The 16779-nt window shown below is 42.9% G+C and overlaps 1 protein-coding gene across 1 annotated transcript; it reads right to left on the reverse strand.

Moving 5' to 3' along the window:
• Positions 1-4331: 4331 nt before the first annotated feature.
• On the reverse strand, positions 4332-5135 carry LOC145111297 (uncharacterized). The gene is made up of 2 exons (XM_079047589.1): positions 4632-5135; positions 4332-4562 (listed from the first exon to the last, which is right to left on the reverse strand). Exons 1-2 carry the CDS (start codon positions 5133-5135, stop codon positions 4332-4334), a joined length of 735 nt encoding a protein of 244 aa, XP_078903715.1.
• Between the last annotated feature and the right edge of the window lie 11644 nt (positions 5136-16779).

Raw genomic sequence — 16779 nt, forward strand, 5'->3', positions numbered from 1 at the left:
ATGATTGGAATTATAGATTTATAAGTTCGGGAAAATTGACCTTGGAGCAGGTCTTACATCATACCAGAGATGAGAAAATTTTGACAGCATAAAGACCTAACAAACAGAAAGTTCAAGGTCTTAACATAAACGGGAAATTAATACTAGAGTCTATACATAGACCTAATTTATATCCAAAAGAGAGAGTAGAGCAGACTCTACTCGTGAGGGGAGTTGTTCTGGTTGGTACTTGATTCAGCCCTAGATTCAGCTAGCTGCTATTCCGTTTCCCATACACGCCTTTGCAGTGCCACCTGGTTCTGACGAAGATCCCTAGTCTCAGATCAATAGGCATTCAGTTCCACCTGTAGGCGTCAGTGCGAGATTTTTCAAAGTTCTGGTCATCGGTCAGATGACGAAGACGAACGGTGTTCACTCCGGAGTTAGCATGGATCTCCATGACTTGGTCGAAGTTTGCTCTTCCCTGCTCAGCATTGCGAGCAACACGACGCACCAAGACAGGAATGACTCTGTCTGCTGAGCCTCCCTCATTCAGGTTGTAGAAGCTTTGGTCGCCATTGTAGGGAGGTGGTTGTCCCTGCTCATGGCTCCACCTTCCCAAGTTCACCGCCCACAGAGGCATCGGGCCTTGAAAAGCCGGACATGGGTTAGGATTCTGAGCAACTTGGGGTGGATTATAGACCTCGGGGTCTGAGTCGGAGTCTTCATGATCATCCTAGTTCTCCTCATCATAATTCTCCTTGGGGTCTTCTTCTGCTGGGACCACCGGGTTCTCTTCTTTAGGCTTTGCATCAAGCCATCCACCATTTCCTTGATCGGGAAAGTACGGGTCGCCAAGGAGATGGAATCCAGCCATGTTATCTAAGTGAGAAAAGGGGTGTAAGAAACATATAAAAGACGTACTACTTAAGATAATTATAGGATGATCCTTACCAGTTACTTCAATATTTGCGTAGTGCATACCAGTCATATGTAACCAAGATAGAATAAACCTTTGAATAAGTGACCCTAACTCTAAGTCCACAACCAAAAAAGGAACAAGAAGTAAAGCAAAGATCACATATTCTCAGTCTATGACACCTTAGTCACATATAACCTTAGCGTATCTACTCAGCAACTATTGACCTACTAGTAAAGACCTTTTAGTTTTCACATAAGTAATTATAGTACCACAAAATACTCCTATATTTAAGTTTATGTTTTGTTCTAGAGTTTTCATTGTAGTAGGGTTGGTAAGTTTTTAGACTTGTCGCAACACCACAACCATTCCTAGGCACATGCTAATCACTTCTCGGATAGATATAGTTGATCAGGCTATATCATTCCCATACCTGATTATATGTCCCCAAGCCTACTTGTGCTGTCCAACAACCGCAATACTTTTGTTCTGTTCTAGTATGACACTGATCCTAGTATGAATGCTTGTATGTATACTTTTAGTAAAATATTTTATTATTTAAAATTATAGACTCTTGGTCAGAGTGTTTTAATCCCGATGTGTTTATAGTTGTATATCTTTTATGGGTTGATATACTCAATTCACTATAAACAAAGCTTTGATACCAATCTGTCACACCCCCAAACCAGAACGACGGAAACGTTCGGGGGCGGTGGACGTCATGTACAGTATCATAACAATGCACAATAGTAAAACAAGCAACAACATCATCCATTGCATTAATAAAATAGTTTAATACAAGTGTGTTCTGTGAAAAGTTTGAAAGACACCAAAATATGTAATCAAAATAAAGACGAGTCTTGAACATGCTCCGTCTTCTCAAAACCTGGTCATCTGTACTTGTCTACTGGTGACCTGAGAATACAAGTTATTTTGAAAGAGTAGATCAACATTTAAGCTGGTGAGTTCATAAGTATTTTAGTGTCAAAAGTTTGCATTAGTTTGATGAAAATGTTTGTAAGTGTTTTGATGTAAATGTTTGTATACTTCCTAGAAAATCCTATATTTTCTACTAAAATGGAAAGTGGTCTTCTACCAAGACCCGACTGTTTTGTAAGTTTGTTCTCTCGTAAAAAATGAATGTTTTCCCAAGTTTATGACTATCTTTACTAGAAAATAGTTTGCATTACTTTTATGTGAGAATATCACTATATGAATGTAATGGAAAAAATGAAGACGTACAGTAGTATTGTATAAAATAACTACTGAAGTACTAACCACCTTAAAATCAATAAGTTAAATTAAGGTAAAATATGATGAGGTTATAACCATGCTTGATTGACTAGTATAAAACACGACGTTCCAAAGACATCGAAATGGTATGACATTTGTCACCCGTAGACCTACAGGTCCCACTGTAGCTAGCAGCAAGGTGTAGGATGGTCAATCCCATATAGATCTATACACAAACTCATGCTCTCCCTCCAGGAGACTCTGGTTACAAAACGTGACACAACAAGTATATTGCTATGCCATGAAATAGTGGCTCACATTATTGTTATCTTGTTCTTGTTATAGAATATATGTTCTTTTCTGTTCATGTTATAGTATGTAAGTTCCTGTCTGTTCTAGTTATAGTATGTATGTTCCTTTTTGTTCTAGTTATAGTATGTATGTTCCTTTCTGTTCTAGTTATAGTATGTATGTTCTGACTCACGTAAGTTTCACTGATCTAGAAATAGTAAGTAGTAATCCTCTAAACTATACCTATTATAGTTTACTAGTATGATTGTTTGACTGTTACTGATTTGTAGAAAATACTTAATTACTAACCATAAGCAACTAAGTTAAGTAACACCACTTGGGTTGTGGTGACTTGGTAAGGCATGTGGAAGATATGGTGGATAACCTATTGATCCATGTTCAAATCCTGGCACTACTCAGCCCTTGTGGCCATGGAGGTTCGCCTGCAGTGACTCCAGGGCATGAGGCAAAGTCTCATGTTTGCAGCGGGGGATTAGTCGGTGCGCGAAAGCTGGCCCGGAAACCCTCGTTAGGGAAGTCCCCTTTCCAAAAAAAAACTAAGTTAAGTATGTATCTTAAAAATGGGTTTAATATTCATATATGTATTTAATACGTATAACTATGATTTAACCGACATTCGGACTAGTGATCCTACCCCAAGCCCACAACCAAACAAGGAACAGGAATCAGGGTATCTAGCAGTAGTCCTAAGTCTGTTAAAGCATACTTATACGTAAATATATAGACGAATATGATTTGATATAAAAGAATTTTATAAAAGATTTAAAAGAGTTTTTAACAAGTTTTGAGTATAAGAAATCCTTTTGGATGTTGTTTTCATATGTAAATGGTTAACACAATATCATTGTGTTCTAATTGTATTCCCCCCTTTAAAATCATTTAAAAACATTTAAAAGATAGATTATAGGGGTATGAACTCACCTGTAGTGAGTGATTCGAATGAAAGATCGATATAGGATGCTAAGTATGCCAAGTGATGTCCCGAGCACAAATGGATCCTATTTAGCATATAACAACACATATATGTATGAAATTAGGGCCTATAACAACTAATAAGTATAGGAAACAACCTTAGGAACTAGGAAACACTTTCAACGACGTGTTAGAATCACAAATGAGTGGTTGAAAGGTGTTCACGGCCACACAAGAGGTGTTCACGGCCAAACTATGAGTGTTCACGGCCCTTGGAGGGTTCACGGCCATGAACACTTGAAGTGTTCACGGCCCAAGCTTGATCCTAGAAGGGTTTACGACCAAAGATGGAGGGTTCACGGCCTTGAAATGGTTCACGGCCCAAGATCCTAAGAAGGGTTCATGGCCGTGAGCTCTTGAAGATCTTGCATGGAAGTGTTGTATCAAAGGTGGAATCAAGTGTTTCAAAGGGACAACCAGAGGATGGATGAGATACTTACATTTTTGAGGCCTTTAGAAGTGATCACGGTTGAAGATAGTTGAGAGAGAAAAGAGATGTTCACGGCTGGAGTTTGAAGAAGTGAAGAGAAAATGGCCAAAACTCATATATATGGCATGCGTTCACGGCCAAGGAAGGGTTCACGACCAAGGATGGGTTCACGGCCGTGAACTCCTTTTTGATGGTGTTTCCGGATCGATTACAACTCAATGATCTCAAGCTAACACTTCCTAACACACAACCCTTGAGTGTACTGGGCTTAGAAACTTTCAAACAGACCCTAAACACAACATAAAGGTAACAGAAACAAGTGTGACTTTTGATTGAATTGATTGACTTTAAAAGATAGAAATTTCGGGTTGTCACACATACTGATCAATGGCTTCTTTCTAGCTTCTTCAATAGCAGCATTGAAGCTCTCAGAAACACCATTTTCCATTGCGTCACATCCCATTCCCACCATATAAAAGCCCTTGATCAACACTTGGGGTCCCTTTTATTGAGATAATCATATGCCCCTACATCAAAGCTCTTGATCTCTTCCATTGCAAATTCAAATTTATGAATTGTAGTTTCCTTTATAGCCCTCCAAAAAGGTTTTATGTAGCACTCACCCTTGAACTTTTTATGGAAGTTAGCAAGGATGTGCCTAGCACACAACCTATGCTCCACTTCTGGACATCTTTCTTTCACATCATCCATTATACTCTGTATTTATTTGGAATGTTAGTATGTGTAAAAGGTAATTTGTATAAAAGGTAATTTGTGTATATGTACCTTGTATCCATCTGTCATCAATGTGATTCCATTACCATTTCCCCCTTCAACTATGTCTTCCATTAAATTGTCCAAGAACCACTTCCATGTACTCTTGTTCTCAACACTCACTACTGCCCATGCTATTGGGTATATGTTATTGTTTCCATCCCTGCGTACCGCTAAGAGGAGCTCCCATTTACATATGCCATTCAGAAAGCATCCATCTATCCCAATAACCTCCATACACCCATCTAACCAGCCATCAACCATTCCTTTAAAACTCACATAAAACCTTTCAAACACCACAGTAGAATTACTTCGGGGCTGCACATTCACTTCAACATGAGATCCTGGGTTGGCCCTTTTAATTTCAGCTCCATATTCCCACAATTTGGAATAATGATCCTTCAAATCACCCTCAATTTCACACAATGCAAATCTTTCTGAATTCCTACATTGTCCAACACTAACATTTATGTTGAATAACTTGGATATCATGGCTTTCATATTCCTCAGACTCATTATAGGGGACTCCAATACATCAGTGACAAACTGTGTAACACCCGATTCAAAGTACTTTTCAGTTTAGACCCTTGGTGTGTAATGTTTTGCAAAATAGGTCCCTAGGGGGCCGAATTGCCAACTTTAGGAAAGTTGGAGTACGCTGAGCGTACTCCTTGTACGTTGGGTGTACTAGTGCATTTAGGATCGCGCCTTTGGTCCACGTACATTGGGCGTACATTGTGTACGCACGACGTACGTGTGGTTAATGAAACCTTAATTTATAGGGTATTACACCCTATTTAAGCCTTATGATAGGCTCATTTGGTCATGTTTAGACAACCTCCATCTCCTCTTGTCCAAAAATCGAAACCCTAGTGAGTTCTTGAGAGTTTTGAGCCATAAAGTGTGTTTGTTGGTGCTTTGTGAAGGAGAAGAAGAAGTAAACCATTTGGAGTTGTGCTTGGAGCTTGAGGATCCAGGATTAGTTCATCATTTGCTAGCCTTTTGAGGTAAAAATCTCCCATATTTCTAATCTATGATGCAAGATCTAGTTATGTGCCATTTTGTACTTTTTGAGTCCTTGGAGTGATTGTTGAGCCTCTTGATTCACTCCATAAGTGATTGATGGTAGATATAGGGTTATTTTGGTCCCTTTGTCCATAAAAATGCAAGCTTTGAGGTGTTTATGGACTCATGCATGTGTTAGGACCCTTTGTTAAGTTCTTTTGAGCTATATAACCCCATTAAGCCATGCATGCACGTAAAGTTGCCAACTTTACGTGATAAGCCACCTTAAGGAAGTCAGATATGAGAGTTGGGTTGAATTCTTAACCGAATAAGAGCTTAATGATGGAAGTTGGCCAACTGGGGAGTACGCTAGGCGTATAAGTTGGTACGTTGCGTGTACAAGCCCCAGAGTGTGTACGCTAAGTGTACGAGCTGAGTACCCCCCGCGTACTCAGCAGTGGGGTTCGGAGTTTTGGGCTTTTGGTATTAGGCCCATGTTGGACCTTAGGAGTCTAGGGCTTTGTTGGGCCATCAAAATTATATTATTGGGCTGATTCTATTTTATTGGACTCTTTCGGTCGAAGGCCCACGAAGGGATTTGGGCCCAATTTGGAATATTGGGCCATATTTGGGCTTTGGCTGATCATTTTAGAATTTACGCCTTTTGGATAGTTGGCTTGGGCGAAGTTCAATAAAGGGTAAAATGGTATTTTACCCTAGTTTGGACACTTAGTGTGATTCAGGATCCAATTATTAATTGGATGTTATTTGGTGATTGATAGCGTGATGATTTTAGCGGACCAGCAGACAGAGATTTATCTGTTAGATTCAGCAGTCTGAGGTGAGTCTTCCTCACTGTGTTTAGCGGGTCGAAGGCACCAATGCCGATCCATGGTATATTATGTTAGGGTGCTAGATGTCTGCGTGACTCTTGCATGTGTATGTGCTTGTATGGTTAGTGGGTGGGGCCCAGTGGGTAATCTGTATGTTGTCACTTTGTATACTAGTATGTTTGTATGTTCGGCGGGGCCCGTTATACTCAGTGGGCAGGGCCCGTTATGCGAGTTAGGGAGGGCCCATTACACTCATCGGGTGGGGCGCATTATGTGTTTGATATGTGTGGTATGTCGTATTTCTGGGGGACTCACTAAGCTTTGTGCTTACGGTTTTCAGTTTATGTTTCAGATACTTCTGGTTTGAAAGGGAAGAGCCCGAGATGATTGCAGAGCACACACCACCTAATTCCGCATTTTGTGATTTACTATTATATGATATGATGTAGTGACATACTTTGGTCTATCTTAGTTGTATGACGATGTTTTGATTTACCGTTTTATTTAAATTAAAAATGAATTTTTTGGGTCTTATTTTCGAGATGTTACAAGTTGGTATCAGAGCCTTAGTTTGAGGGATTTAGACATACTATCAGGTGTGTCTGAACTCAAACTGAGGATTTGGTAAAAACAAAATCAAAAAGGAAATGTTTTACGAAAAAGGGTTTTCTAATACAAGAAAGGGTGTGGCACATGCAATCGACCGAGATCAAGTAAGTTTTCCCAAAATACCCATACATGCTATCTGATATGATTTGATTTATGAATATGTGAATCGCATGCTAGTTAGGGCTAAGGATCTGCTCAGTGGTTCCATGATAGAATGTTAGGAGAGATGCCTTGTATGCTTATCGTATGAGCTTGTAGACTTGTATGCTAGTACTTATCAGTCAGTGATAGATTGACCTAATATGTGATGCCTTGTAGCCTAGGAAGTATGGGATGCTAAATTGGGAATATGTATTGGTATCAGGGATTGCTAAGTGTATGCTTTAAAAATTGTATACGATTAGGATCATATAGCCCTAGAATGATTGATTTGACCTTATTTACTGTTCCTCGTTTGGTTGTGGTCCTAGGGTAGAGCCTTTTATTTGACAGTCTGTTTGATCCTGTGTTGTGTATAATTTGCATGCGTAAGGAAATCGGCAGCAAGAGTGGAAGTTCCTATCATGAGTTGTAGTATGTGAGTTTGGATGTTCTTGGTTATTCAATGGATTGGAGTGCTAATGCATGAATGTTTCTTGCTTTGTGCTTTGTGGAACTCTTAAGTTTTGTGAGTTAGCTATTAAGTGAATATGTCAAGTCACATGTAACAAAGGTTAGATAATCTCAGAGTGACAGATTTGACCATATTGCGCAGCTCTCGTTTGAGTCTAACCGTTGTAGGGACGAGTCTTTTACTCGAAGGATTATCTAAGCTTTGTTTCATGTGATTGTATTCATGAGGTGGGTAACTGACATTATTGGGAAGTTCTTCAGCAGCTGATGGCAGGGTGAGGTCAGAAACCTAGGAAAGCCTAGGAAGTGCTTTAGTGGTTTAGTTGCATTGTTTAGCGAGTATTGGAGTACCAGTTGAGAAGGTGAGTTAGAGGATCCAGGATGATTCTTGAGGAAAGTATGGATAAGTGTGGGAGGTAGTATTGGGACCTACTACTGAAAGCACATGATCCATACTCGAATCAGGGAGAGTCTTGGGGAATCTAGGAAGCCTGTGGGATGAGGATTTTTGGATATGTGCTGATCATTTGTATGGTTGTTTTTGAGAATGGTGATGAGCACTTAAGAAGGAGGTTTGGGTTCAAATTCAGGCTCAAGTGCAAGTGCAGGTACTGGGCCGATCGATGAGTGAATGCGGGAGTTCATCTCGTCGGAGATTACCCGCAGTATTTTGGAGTGGGCTCGTGTGATCTTTGGTTCGGTCAAGGAGGGGATTTCAGAATTCTTGGATAGTTGTGACAACCCGAATCTTTTTCCCTTAATGTTAACCCGATTCCGTTAATAAAATTTGAATTTTATTGAGTTCCGCCAAATTCCTTTGGGTTTGGAAAATCATTTAGTTATATATTTAAATTCTATATAAGAGTCGGAACCAAAATCACGCGAAAACCCGAGTTTCCTTTGAAGAATCACTAGTTTTCGGCCTGAGAGGTGTTCACGGCCGTAAACCCATTTACGGTCGTAAACCCGTTTACGGCTAGTGCCAGTGGCCCCCACCACCGACCATACCCCCCAGCCTATATATATGGGACCCCACCTTCATTTGAACTTTATTAGCCGAAAACTCTCTCATTCTCTCTCTACCTCTCGACCGTAAACACCAAAACACCCTCATTTCTTCCGAAAATCATCAAGAATCACCTCTGGAGGTTGTTTTGGAGCATATAAAGCACATTTTTCATCGAATCCAACATCATTGTTCTTGAGTTTACGGCCGTACACCCTTCAAATCTTCAAATCTTCAAAGGCTGCAAACCGTTTACGGCCGTACACCCTTCAAACCTTCATAGATTCTTCAAGAACACCGTTCACGGCCGTAAAACCTTCAAGGGGCTGTTCATGGCCGGAAACCCTTCACGGCCGCAAACTCCTTCACACCGTGAATCTTGACTGCAAACCCGCTTTTCCGATTCAATCGAGTCCATGTAACATTCCTAAGCTGAAAGCAAGTGTTTTTCCAACACTATAAATAATGGTTTCGCTAATAAATACATATATGTATTAATCGTATTAGGATCCCGTTGAGTGTCGCGTACATCAACTTGAGGGTCTTCACTCCCAGTTTTCGCTGTCCGACTATTCACATGACTAACAGTGAGTTCATACCCCTATACTTTTATGATTTTAAATGTTTTCAGGGGGAGGGTACAAGCCAAACACAAATGATTTTGTGCATTTATACAAAAGGATTTCAAAACACTTAAAACTGATGCAATTGATACAATCTTACAGTTTCCACATGTTTATAAATATTTAGATATTTTATCCCTTTTGTAACGTGCTGAGCATAAGGGACTTTTTCAATCTACAGTCGAAATTGCATAGTTTTCGGATCAATACGTAAACCAAGTACACATCATACATGCAAACTATAATAGGTATCGTTTGGGTTTTCAATACACAGTTTTATGAATTCAGAGAATTACATAGCAAAACGTATAAACTATGGCAGATTTAGTTTATGATATACATTACTACAAGAGTACAACATTTAATAATTATTTAAGTATAATTATTACCTTATACAGTATACACACGGGTTTAAATACAGTAGATCAATACAGAACTAAACGTAAACTAGTTAATACAGGATTGTGAGATAACACTTCAATTGTACCTTTCGGGGTACAGGTTAAATCCTATCATAGTATAACCAGAGTCTCCTGGAGGGAGAACGTGAGATTTGTGAATAGATCTATTCAGGACTGACAATCCCACACCTGAAATGCTAGCTACAGTTAGGCAGGCATGCCTGGGGTGACAAATGTCATTTATTCGACACTTGAAGAATGTCGTAAAGGTCACTAGGTCATATCAAGCATGGTTATACGACTCACAATAGTATAAACCAACCTTATTGTTTACGGGATTTCATTCTTCTTTAGTTTTATTTTTATTAATAAAACTAGTTCATAACACAACTGGAGGATTCCAGGGATTTCAACTCATAGTTTTATTTTAAGTAATGAAACTACTATACATACTGGTGGTAACCAGAGTTTTCAAACAGAACATCTTATACATTACTGGTGGTACCCAGGGTTTTCGAACATAACATCTTATACATTACTGGTGGTAACCAGGGTTTCGAACATAACATCTTATACATTACTAGTGATAGTCAAACTTTTCATACAAAGGGTTTTTCATTCAAAACAACGTTATACAGTACAGTTGGTGGTAACCAGACGTACAAACAAATACATTATACACTACTACAGAACACAATATCAAACACATATGTTAGAAAATATTGGATTTTCTTGGGAAACATACAAATATTTTACAGACTCAATGACAGGATTTTCATTACAAAAACATGCTTATGAACTCACCAGCTTTATGCTGATACTCTTTCAAAACTGCTTGTATTCTCAGGAAATCAGTAGACAGGTACCTCGCTCAGATTTTGAGAAGACGGAGCGTATAGAGTCACGTCTTTTACTTTTGGTTATGCTTTTGATGTATAAAAACATGAATCAAATAGATGTAAATACCTTTATATATATATATATATATATATATATATATATATATATTCAATGTAATGGTTGTGTTTACTTTGATTAATATGATGCAATTGTTGTGATACTACATATGACGTCGTCCACCCCCAAACGTTTCCGCCGTTCCGGTTTGGGGGTGTGACAATAGTCGTCTCGGGGCTTTTCAGACTCAGATTGCAACAGGACAGTTGGCAACATCGGAGGATATTCAGGTGGATGCGAGCCTGAATTATGCTGAGAGGCCAATCGCGATTGTGGATCGAAAGATCAAGGTTCTGAGGAACAAGGAGGTGCCCCTGGTTCAGGTTCAGTGGCAACATCGGAGGGGGTCTGAGCTGACTTGGGAGACAGAGTCAGAGATGCGGGAGCATCATCCGGAGTTGTTTACAGCATGAGACTTCGAGGGCGAAGTTTGGTTCTAGTGGGGGAGAATTGTAACATCCCGAAATTCAGGTACAGCTATTTAACCCTTCTCTTTTGTCAAATTGTCAAGTTAGCCCTTGAGTGAAAAGTTGTAGCAAATGAGTACGCTGGGCGTACTCAAGAGTACGCTGCGCGTACTCATGCGCTTGAAATGGACGCAGACCCTTAGAGGTACGCTGGGCGTAACCGTCCCAGATGCAAAACCCTAATTTAGACTTGAGCCCTATATAAAGAAGGTTATGGCCTTATCCTCAGCCACCATTTGAGTTAGTGAAACCCTAAAAGAGAGCCAACCTTCGTTCTAAGCTTGTGTGAGTGTTTTTGGAGCTAAAGTGCCTTTGTGTGTTAGTAAGGAAGAAGAGGAGATTCTTGTGAAGGCTAGAAGTTGGAGTACAAGCTTGGATCTGAGTTCTACAGAGGGAAGAGCTTCATTTGGAGGTATAAAGCTCAAAGATTTCCTTGTTATTTGATTTGTGCTTCATGGACCATTTCTAGGGTTAAAGTCCCAAAGGTGGAGACTTTATGAGCATAAAGGACTCCATGGACCTAGATCTGTCCCTTTTCAGTGATATATGAGTTATAGATCCATAAAGTTTCCATCTTGGTCGTTGTTATGAAGTCATGCTTGAGTTACGAGCTTTCTAGAGTTGGGAAATGGAATGTTGTGGGTGTTAGTGACTTGTCCGGCCATGCAAAGGCTTAAAGTCACGAACTGTATGGATTAAGAGGTTTAGAAAAGGTCAGATCTAGAAGTTGGACGTGAGTCTTAACTGATTAAGACCCCAAAAGCTAAGAAGTCTGAAACTGGGAATTACGCTGGGCGTAATCCCAGTACGCGCGGCGTAGGGGGTTGCATTCCCCGTTTCTGTGAGGTCGCCGGGTACGCCCAACGTACATGTTCGGTACGCACAGCGTAACCCAGAGAGTTGACTTTTGTTGACTTTTAGGGTTTTGGTCAACATTTGGACTTTGGGTCAAGGAGGGGTAAAATGGTCTTTTACCCTTCTGTGGGATTGTAGAAAGGGATGTAGTCTAGCCTTGAGAGCCGTTAATGATTTGAAATAATTACTTGATGTGATTAGGCGGGGCTAGGTCGTTGTTTCGAGATTCAGCGATATCGAGCACGTGAGTTACTAGACATCATACGAGGCGAGTCTTCTCACTATACTGTACCTGGAAGGGTACTTATGTGTGACCGGAAGGTCTTGTATGCTATGATGTATGTGCTATATGCGGTTATGAGATATGTATGTGCTATGTATGATTATGTATGATAAGGGCCGGAAGGTCAAGATGATATATGTATGTGCTATGTATGATATGGACCGGAAGGTCAAGAGGTTACGGACCGGAAGGTCGATGTGGGTAGGACCGGAAGGTCTACCGGGATTTGGGACGGAAGTCCCCTGAGACACATGGATCGGAAGATCCTACAAGGTTATGGCCTGGAAAGGTGTATGTGGGTATGTGGTATTTTGGGGAACTCACTAAGCATTTATGCTTACAGTTGTTGTGTGATGTGTTTCAGGTACTAGCGAGGATCGCGGGAAGGCGTCGGCATGATCCGTACACACTTATGGAGTTTTGATATTGAGATCTTGGGACATGTTGTGTTATGTTACAGTGGAAATATTATGTTTTTATGATTATCGTGTGAATGAAAGTATGTTTTAAAATGAAAAATTGTTTTGAAAAATTACGTTGTTACAAGTTGGTATCAGAGCCTTGGTTTGAGGGATTCGGGTGCATCTTCGGATGAATCTGAACTCAAACTGAGGAATTGAGAAAGTTTTTCATAAAATAAACAATTTTTCTAAAAGAGTAAAAGATTTTGAGAAAGGCAGAAGGAAGCAGTGTGTACGGTCGGCCAGCGCCTGAACGGTGATTTCCCAAAATACCCTTACATTATGTGATATGAGATATGTTGTGATATGAGATATGTTATTGTATGATATGATATGATATGATATGCATGCTAGAGTTGGCTAGGTATTAATATTAGGACTAGAGTGGCCTGATTTTGTGATGCCTTAGCCTAGGAAGGATTTTGCTGCTATGTGATGCTTGAGAGCGAGTAGGTAGCAGTGAGGAGCTGATGAGGGGTCTACCGAAGGGTAGCCTACGCCAGTGAGATATAGAGTGCTTGTGATCTGGGATCCAGGGAGGAGGACTTAGAGTGAATGCTGATGCGGTGTGGACGGTAGTATAGGGCCCGTACTACTGAAGACACCGGAGCAGTGCGCACCCTAAGTAAGAATCCTTTGGGTACCAAGGAACAAGTGGGGTTGAGTTATCGAGTGCGAGTTGGCTCGAGCGAGTCTCTGATATTTTTTTACAGAGAGATCATGGTTGGGACACGCCACAGACCTGAGTCGAGCGGCGTGAGTGACGAGGAGCTTCGTCAGATGATCCACGATGAGGTGGCAGCGACGATCAGGGCCGAGATTCCGGAGATGTTTGGGTCTATCAAGACCACACTGATTGAGACTTTCGATGAGCGGTATGCCGCGGTGACTGAGGCTACTGCTGCTGCAGCTACTGCAGCTGTGGCTGCTGCCAGACCTCAGGTAGGTGACTCGTTGTTACTTCGGGAGTTCAGCAACACGAAGCCACCAGAGTTTGATGGGACGCAGGATCCGATCGCTGCGTTGAGATGGATTGCTGATATCGAGGGATGCTTCTACACGTGTTCATGTCCGGAGCATCTGAGGGTACGGTTCGTGTTGAACCAGCTTCGATTGGGAGCGAAGGATTGGTGGAAGTTCGTGACAGCGAGCTTCACCCTTGCAGAGATTTCAGCGGTGACCTGGGAGAGGTTTACCACTATGTTCAGAGATGAGTATGTTCCCCGGTGGAGAGGGAACGGTTGGTTCAGGAGTTCTTGAACCTCAAGCAGGGTACTGATTCGGTTACTGTGGTTACCAGGAAATTTCATGAGAGGGCGATGTTCTGACCTGATCAGGTGTCTACTGAGCAGGCACGTATGAGCCGATATTTGGGCATTTTGAGGAGAGACATTCGGGAGTTCGTGTCGAACTCGACTTACCGGACATTTGCTGAGCTCCAGGCAAATGCCCGGAAGAGGGATATTGAGTTGGAGACTCAGGCCAGGGAGGAGGCCGAGTCTTAGAGGATGGATCGGCGGCCGGCACAGTCTCAGCCGGCAGCCAAGCGGGCCAAGTCCGCTGATACGAGATCTGGAGGCCAGAAGGGCCGCACTTGCAGAAAGTGCGGCAAGGGACATGATGGGGTCTGTCGATCGGGTGCTTGCTACAAATGTGGCAAGGAGGGGCATATCGCCAAGGATTGCCCCAAGGGATTTATGGTTTGCTTTCATTGCAACCAGACTGGCCATCGGAAGGCCGAGTGCCCGCAGTTACATCAGGGATCAGCACAGGGATCTGCACCTGCTGCTAGGGTTACCGAGGTTCGGCCAGCGAAGGCCGAGGCACCGAAGGCTCGCGGGAGAGCTTTCCAGTTGACAGCGGAGGAGGTCCGCGCAGCGCCCGATGTTGTGGCTGGTATGTATTCTTTATTTATTTATGTTGAGTTGAGATATTATGCTTATATGATGATATGCGTAGGTACTTTTCTTGTGAGTTCTGTACCTGCCTTAGTGTTATTTGACTCGGGTGCGAGTCGATTATTTGTGTCGATAGCGTTTAGTCGGCACATCAGTAGCAGTCGAGAGGCGTTGAGTCGACCTCTGCGAGTTTCCATAGCTGACGAGCGAGCGGTATATGCTACGGAGGTGATACGAGGATGTGTACTCGAGATCTTCGGTGTTGAGTTCCTGATAGATCTGGTCCCGATAGCGATGGGGGACATGTGTGTCATAGTGGGCATGGATTGGTTGAGCCGATTTGGGGCTGTGATAGACTGCGAGCGACAGTTGGTGACGATACGAGACCCCAGTGGGGGAGTACTTACGGTGTACGGCGAGGGTACCCGATGTGGGTCAGCGTTCTGTTCGGCTGCCAGAGCGAGACAGAGTTTACAACAGGGCTGCAGTGGGTTTGTAGCCTATGTGATGGACACACGAGAGGCCGCCGGGAGGCCAAGTTCGGTGGATGACGTTGCGATAGTGCGTGAGTTCCCAGATGTTTTTCCCGAGGAGTTGTCGGGTGTGCCTCCCGAGAGGCAGGTGGAGTTCCGCATTGATTTGGTTCCGGGGGCAGCGCCTATCGCCAAGGCACCTTATCGCCTTGCGCCGCCAGAGATGCAGGAGTTATCCTCGCAGCTTCAGGAGCTGCTGGGGAAGGGGTTTATTCGACCGACTAGCTCACCATGGGGAGCGCCGATCCTTTTTGTCAAGAAAAAGGATGGTTCACACCGGATGTGTATTGATTACCGGGAGTTGAACAAGTTGACGGTCAAGAACCGTTACCCATTACCGAGGATCGATGATTTGTTCGATCAGTTGCAGGGAGCGTCTTGGTTCTCCAAGATTGATCTGAGGTCTGGATATCACCAGATGAGAGTACCCGATGAGGATATCCAGAAGACGGCGTTCAGGACTCGTTATGGACATTACGAGTTCGTGGTGATGCCTTTCGGGCTCACCAATGCACCAGCAGTGTTCATAGACCTCATGAACAGGGTGTGTAGACCGATGTTGGATCGTTCGGTGATCGTGTTCATCGAAAAATATATTGGTGTATTCGAGATCTAGAGAGCAGCACGAGGATCATCTGAGAGAGATTCTCGGGGTATTGAGGACGGAGAGGCTTTATGCCAAATTCTCCAAGTGCGATTTCTGGTTGCGAGAGGTCCAGTTCTTGGGGCATCTCGTCAATCAGAAGGGGGTATTGGTCGATCCGGCCAAGATCGAGGCAGTGATGAGTTGGGAGGTGCCGAGATCTCCCACCGAGATCAGGAGTTTTCTAGGATTGGCCGGCTATTATCGGAGATTTATCAGGGATTTCTCCAAGATTGCCGTGCCTCTCACCAAATTGACCCGGAAGGGTGTTGCTTTTTCATGGGGTCCGGAGCAGCATACCTCGTTTGAGACACTTCGCCAGAAGTTATGCGAAGCCCCTGTGTTAGCCCTCCCGGAAGGGATGGAGGATTTTGTGGTATATTGTGACGCATTGATATCGGGGTTGGGTGCAGTACTTATGCAGAGGGGGCATGTGATAGCGTATGCATCGAGGTAGCTGAAGCCTCATGAGACGAGATATCCCACCCACGATCTGGAGTTGGGGGCAGTGGTGTTTGCCCTCAAGATCTGGCGTCACTATTTGTATGGGGTTCGGTGTACCATATACACGGACCACAAGAGCTTGAAGTATTTGATGGATCAGCCCAATCTGAATATGCGTCAGAGGAGATGGTTGGACGTGGTGAAGGATTATGATTGTGAGATCCTGTACCACCCGGGCAAAGCTAATGCCGTAGCTGATGGGCTGAGCCGTAGGGCGGAAAGTGCCCCGATTCGAGGCACTTGCATGAGATTGACAGTGATGACCCCGGTGTTGGACACCATCCTGGAGGCCCAGGCAGAGGCCGTGATACCGGAGAACTGCAAGAGGGAGCGGGTGATCGGACAGGTGTCCGAGTTCGTTACCGATAGTCGAGGGCTGATGACCTTTCAGGGTCGGATTTGGGTGCCGCATGCAGGAGGGGCACGTACCATTCTGATGGAGGAGGCGCATAGATCGAGGTTCTCGATCC

This window comes from Lactuca virosa, chromosome 5, assembly GCF_052849685.1.
Source record: "Lactuca virosa cultivar CGN04683 chromosome 5, Lactuca_virosa_CGN04683_v6, whole genome shotgun sequence".
NCBI classification, from domain to species: Eukaryota; Viridiplantae; Streptophyta; class Magnoliopsida; order Asterales; family Asteraceae; genus Lactuca; species Lactuca virosa.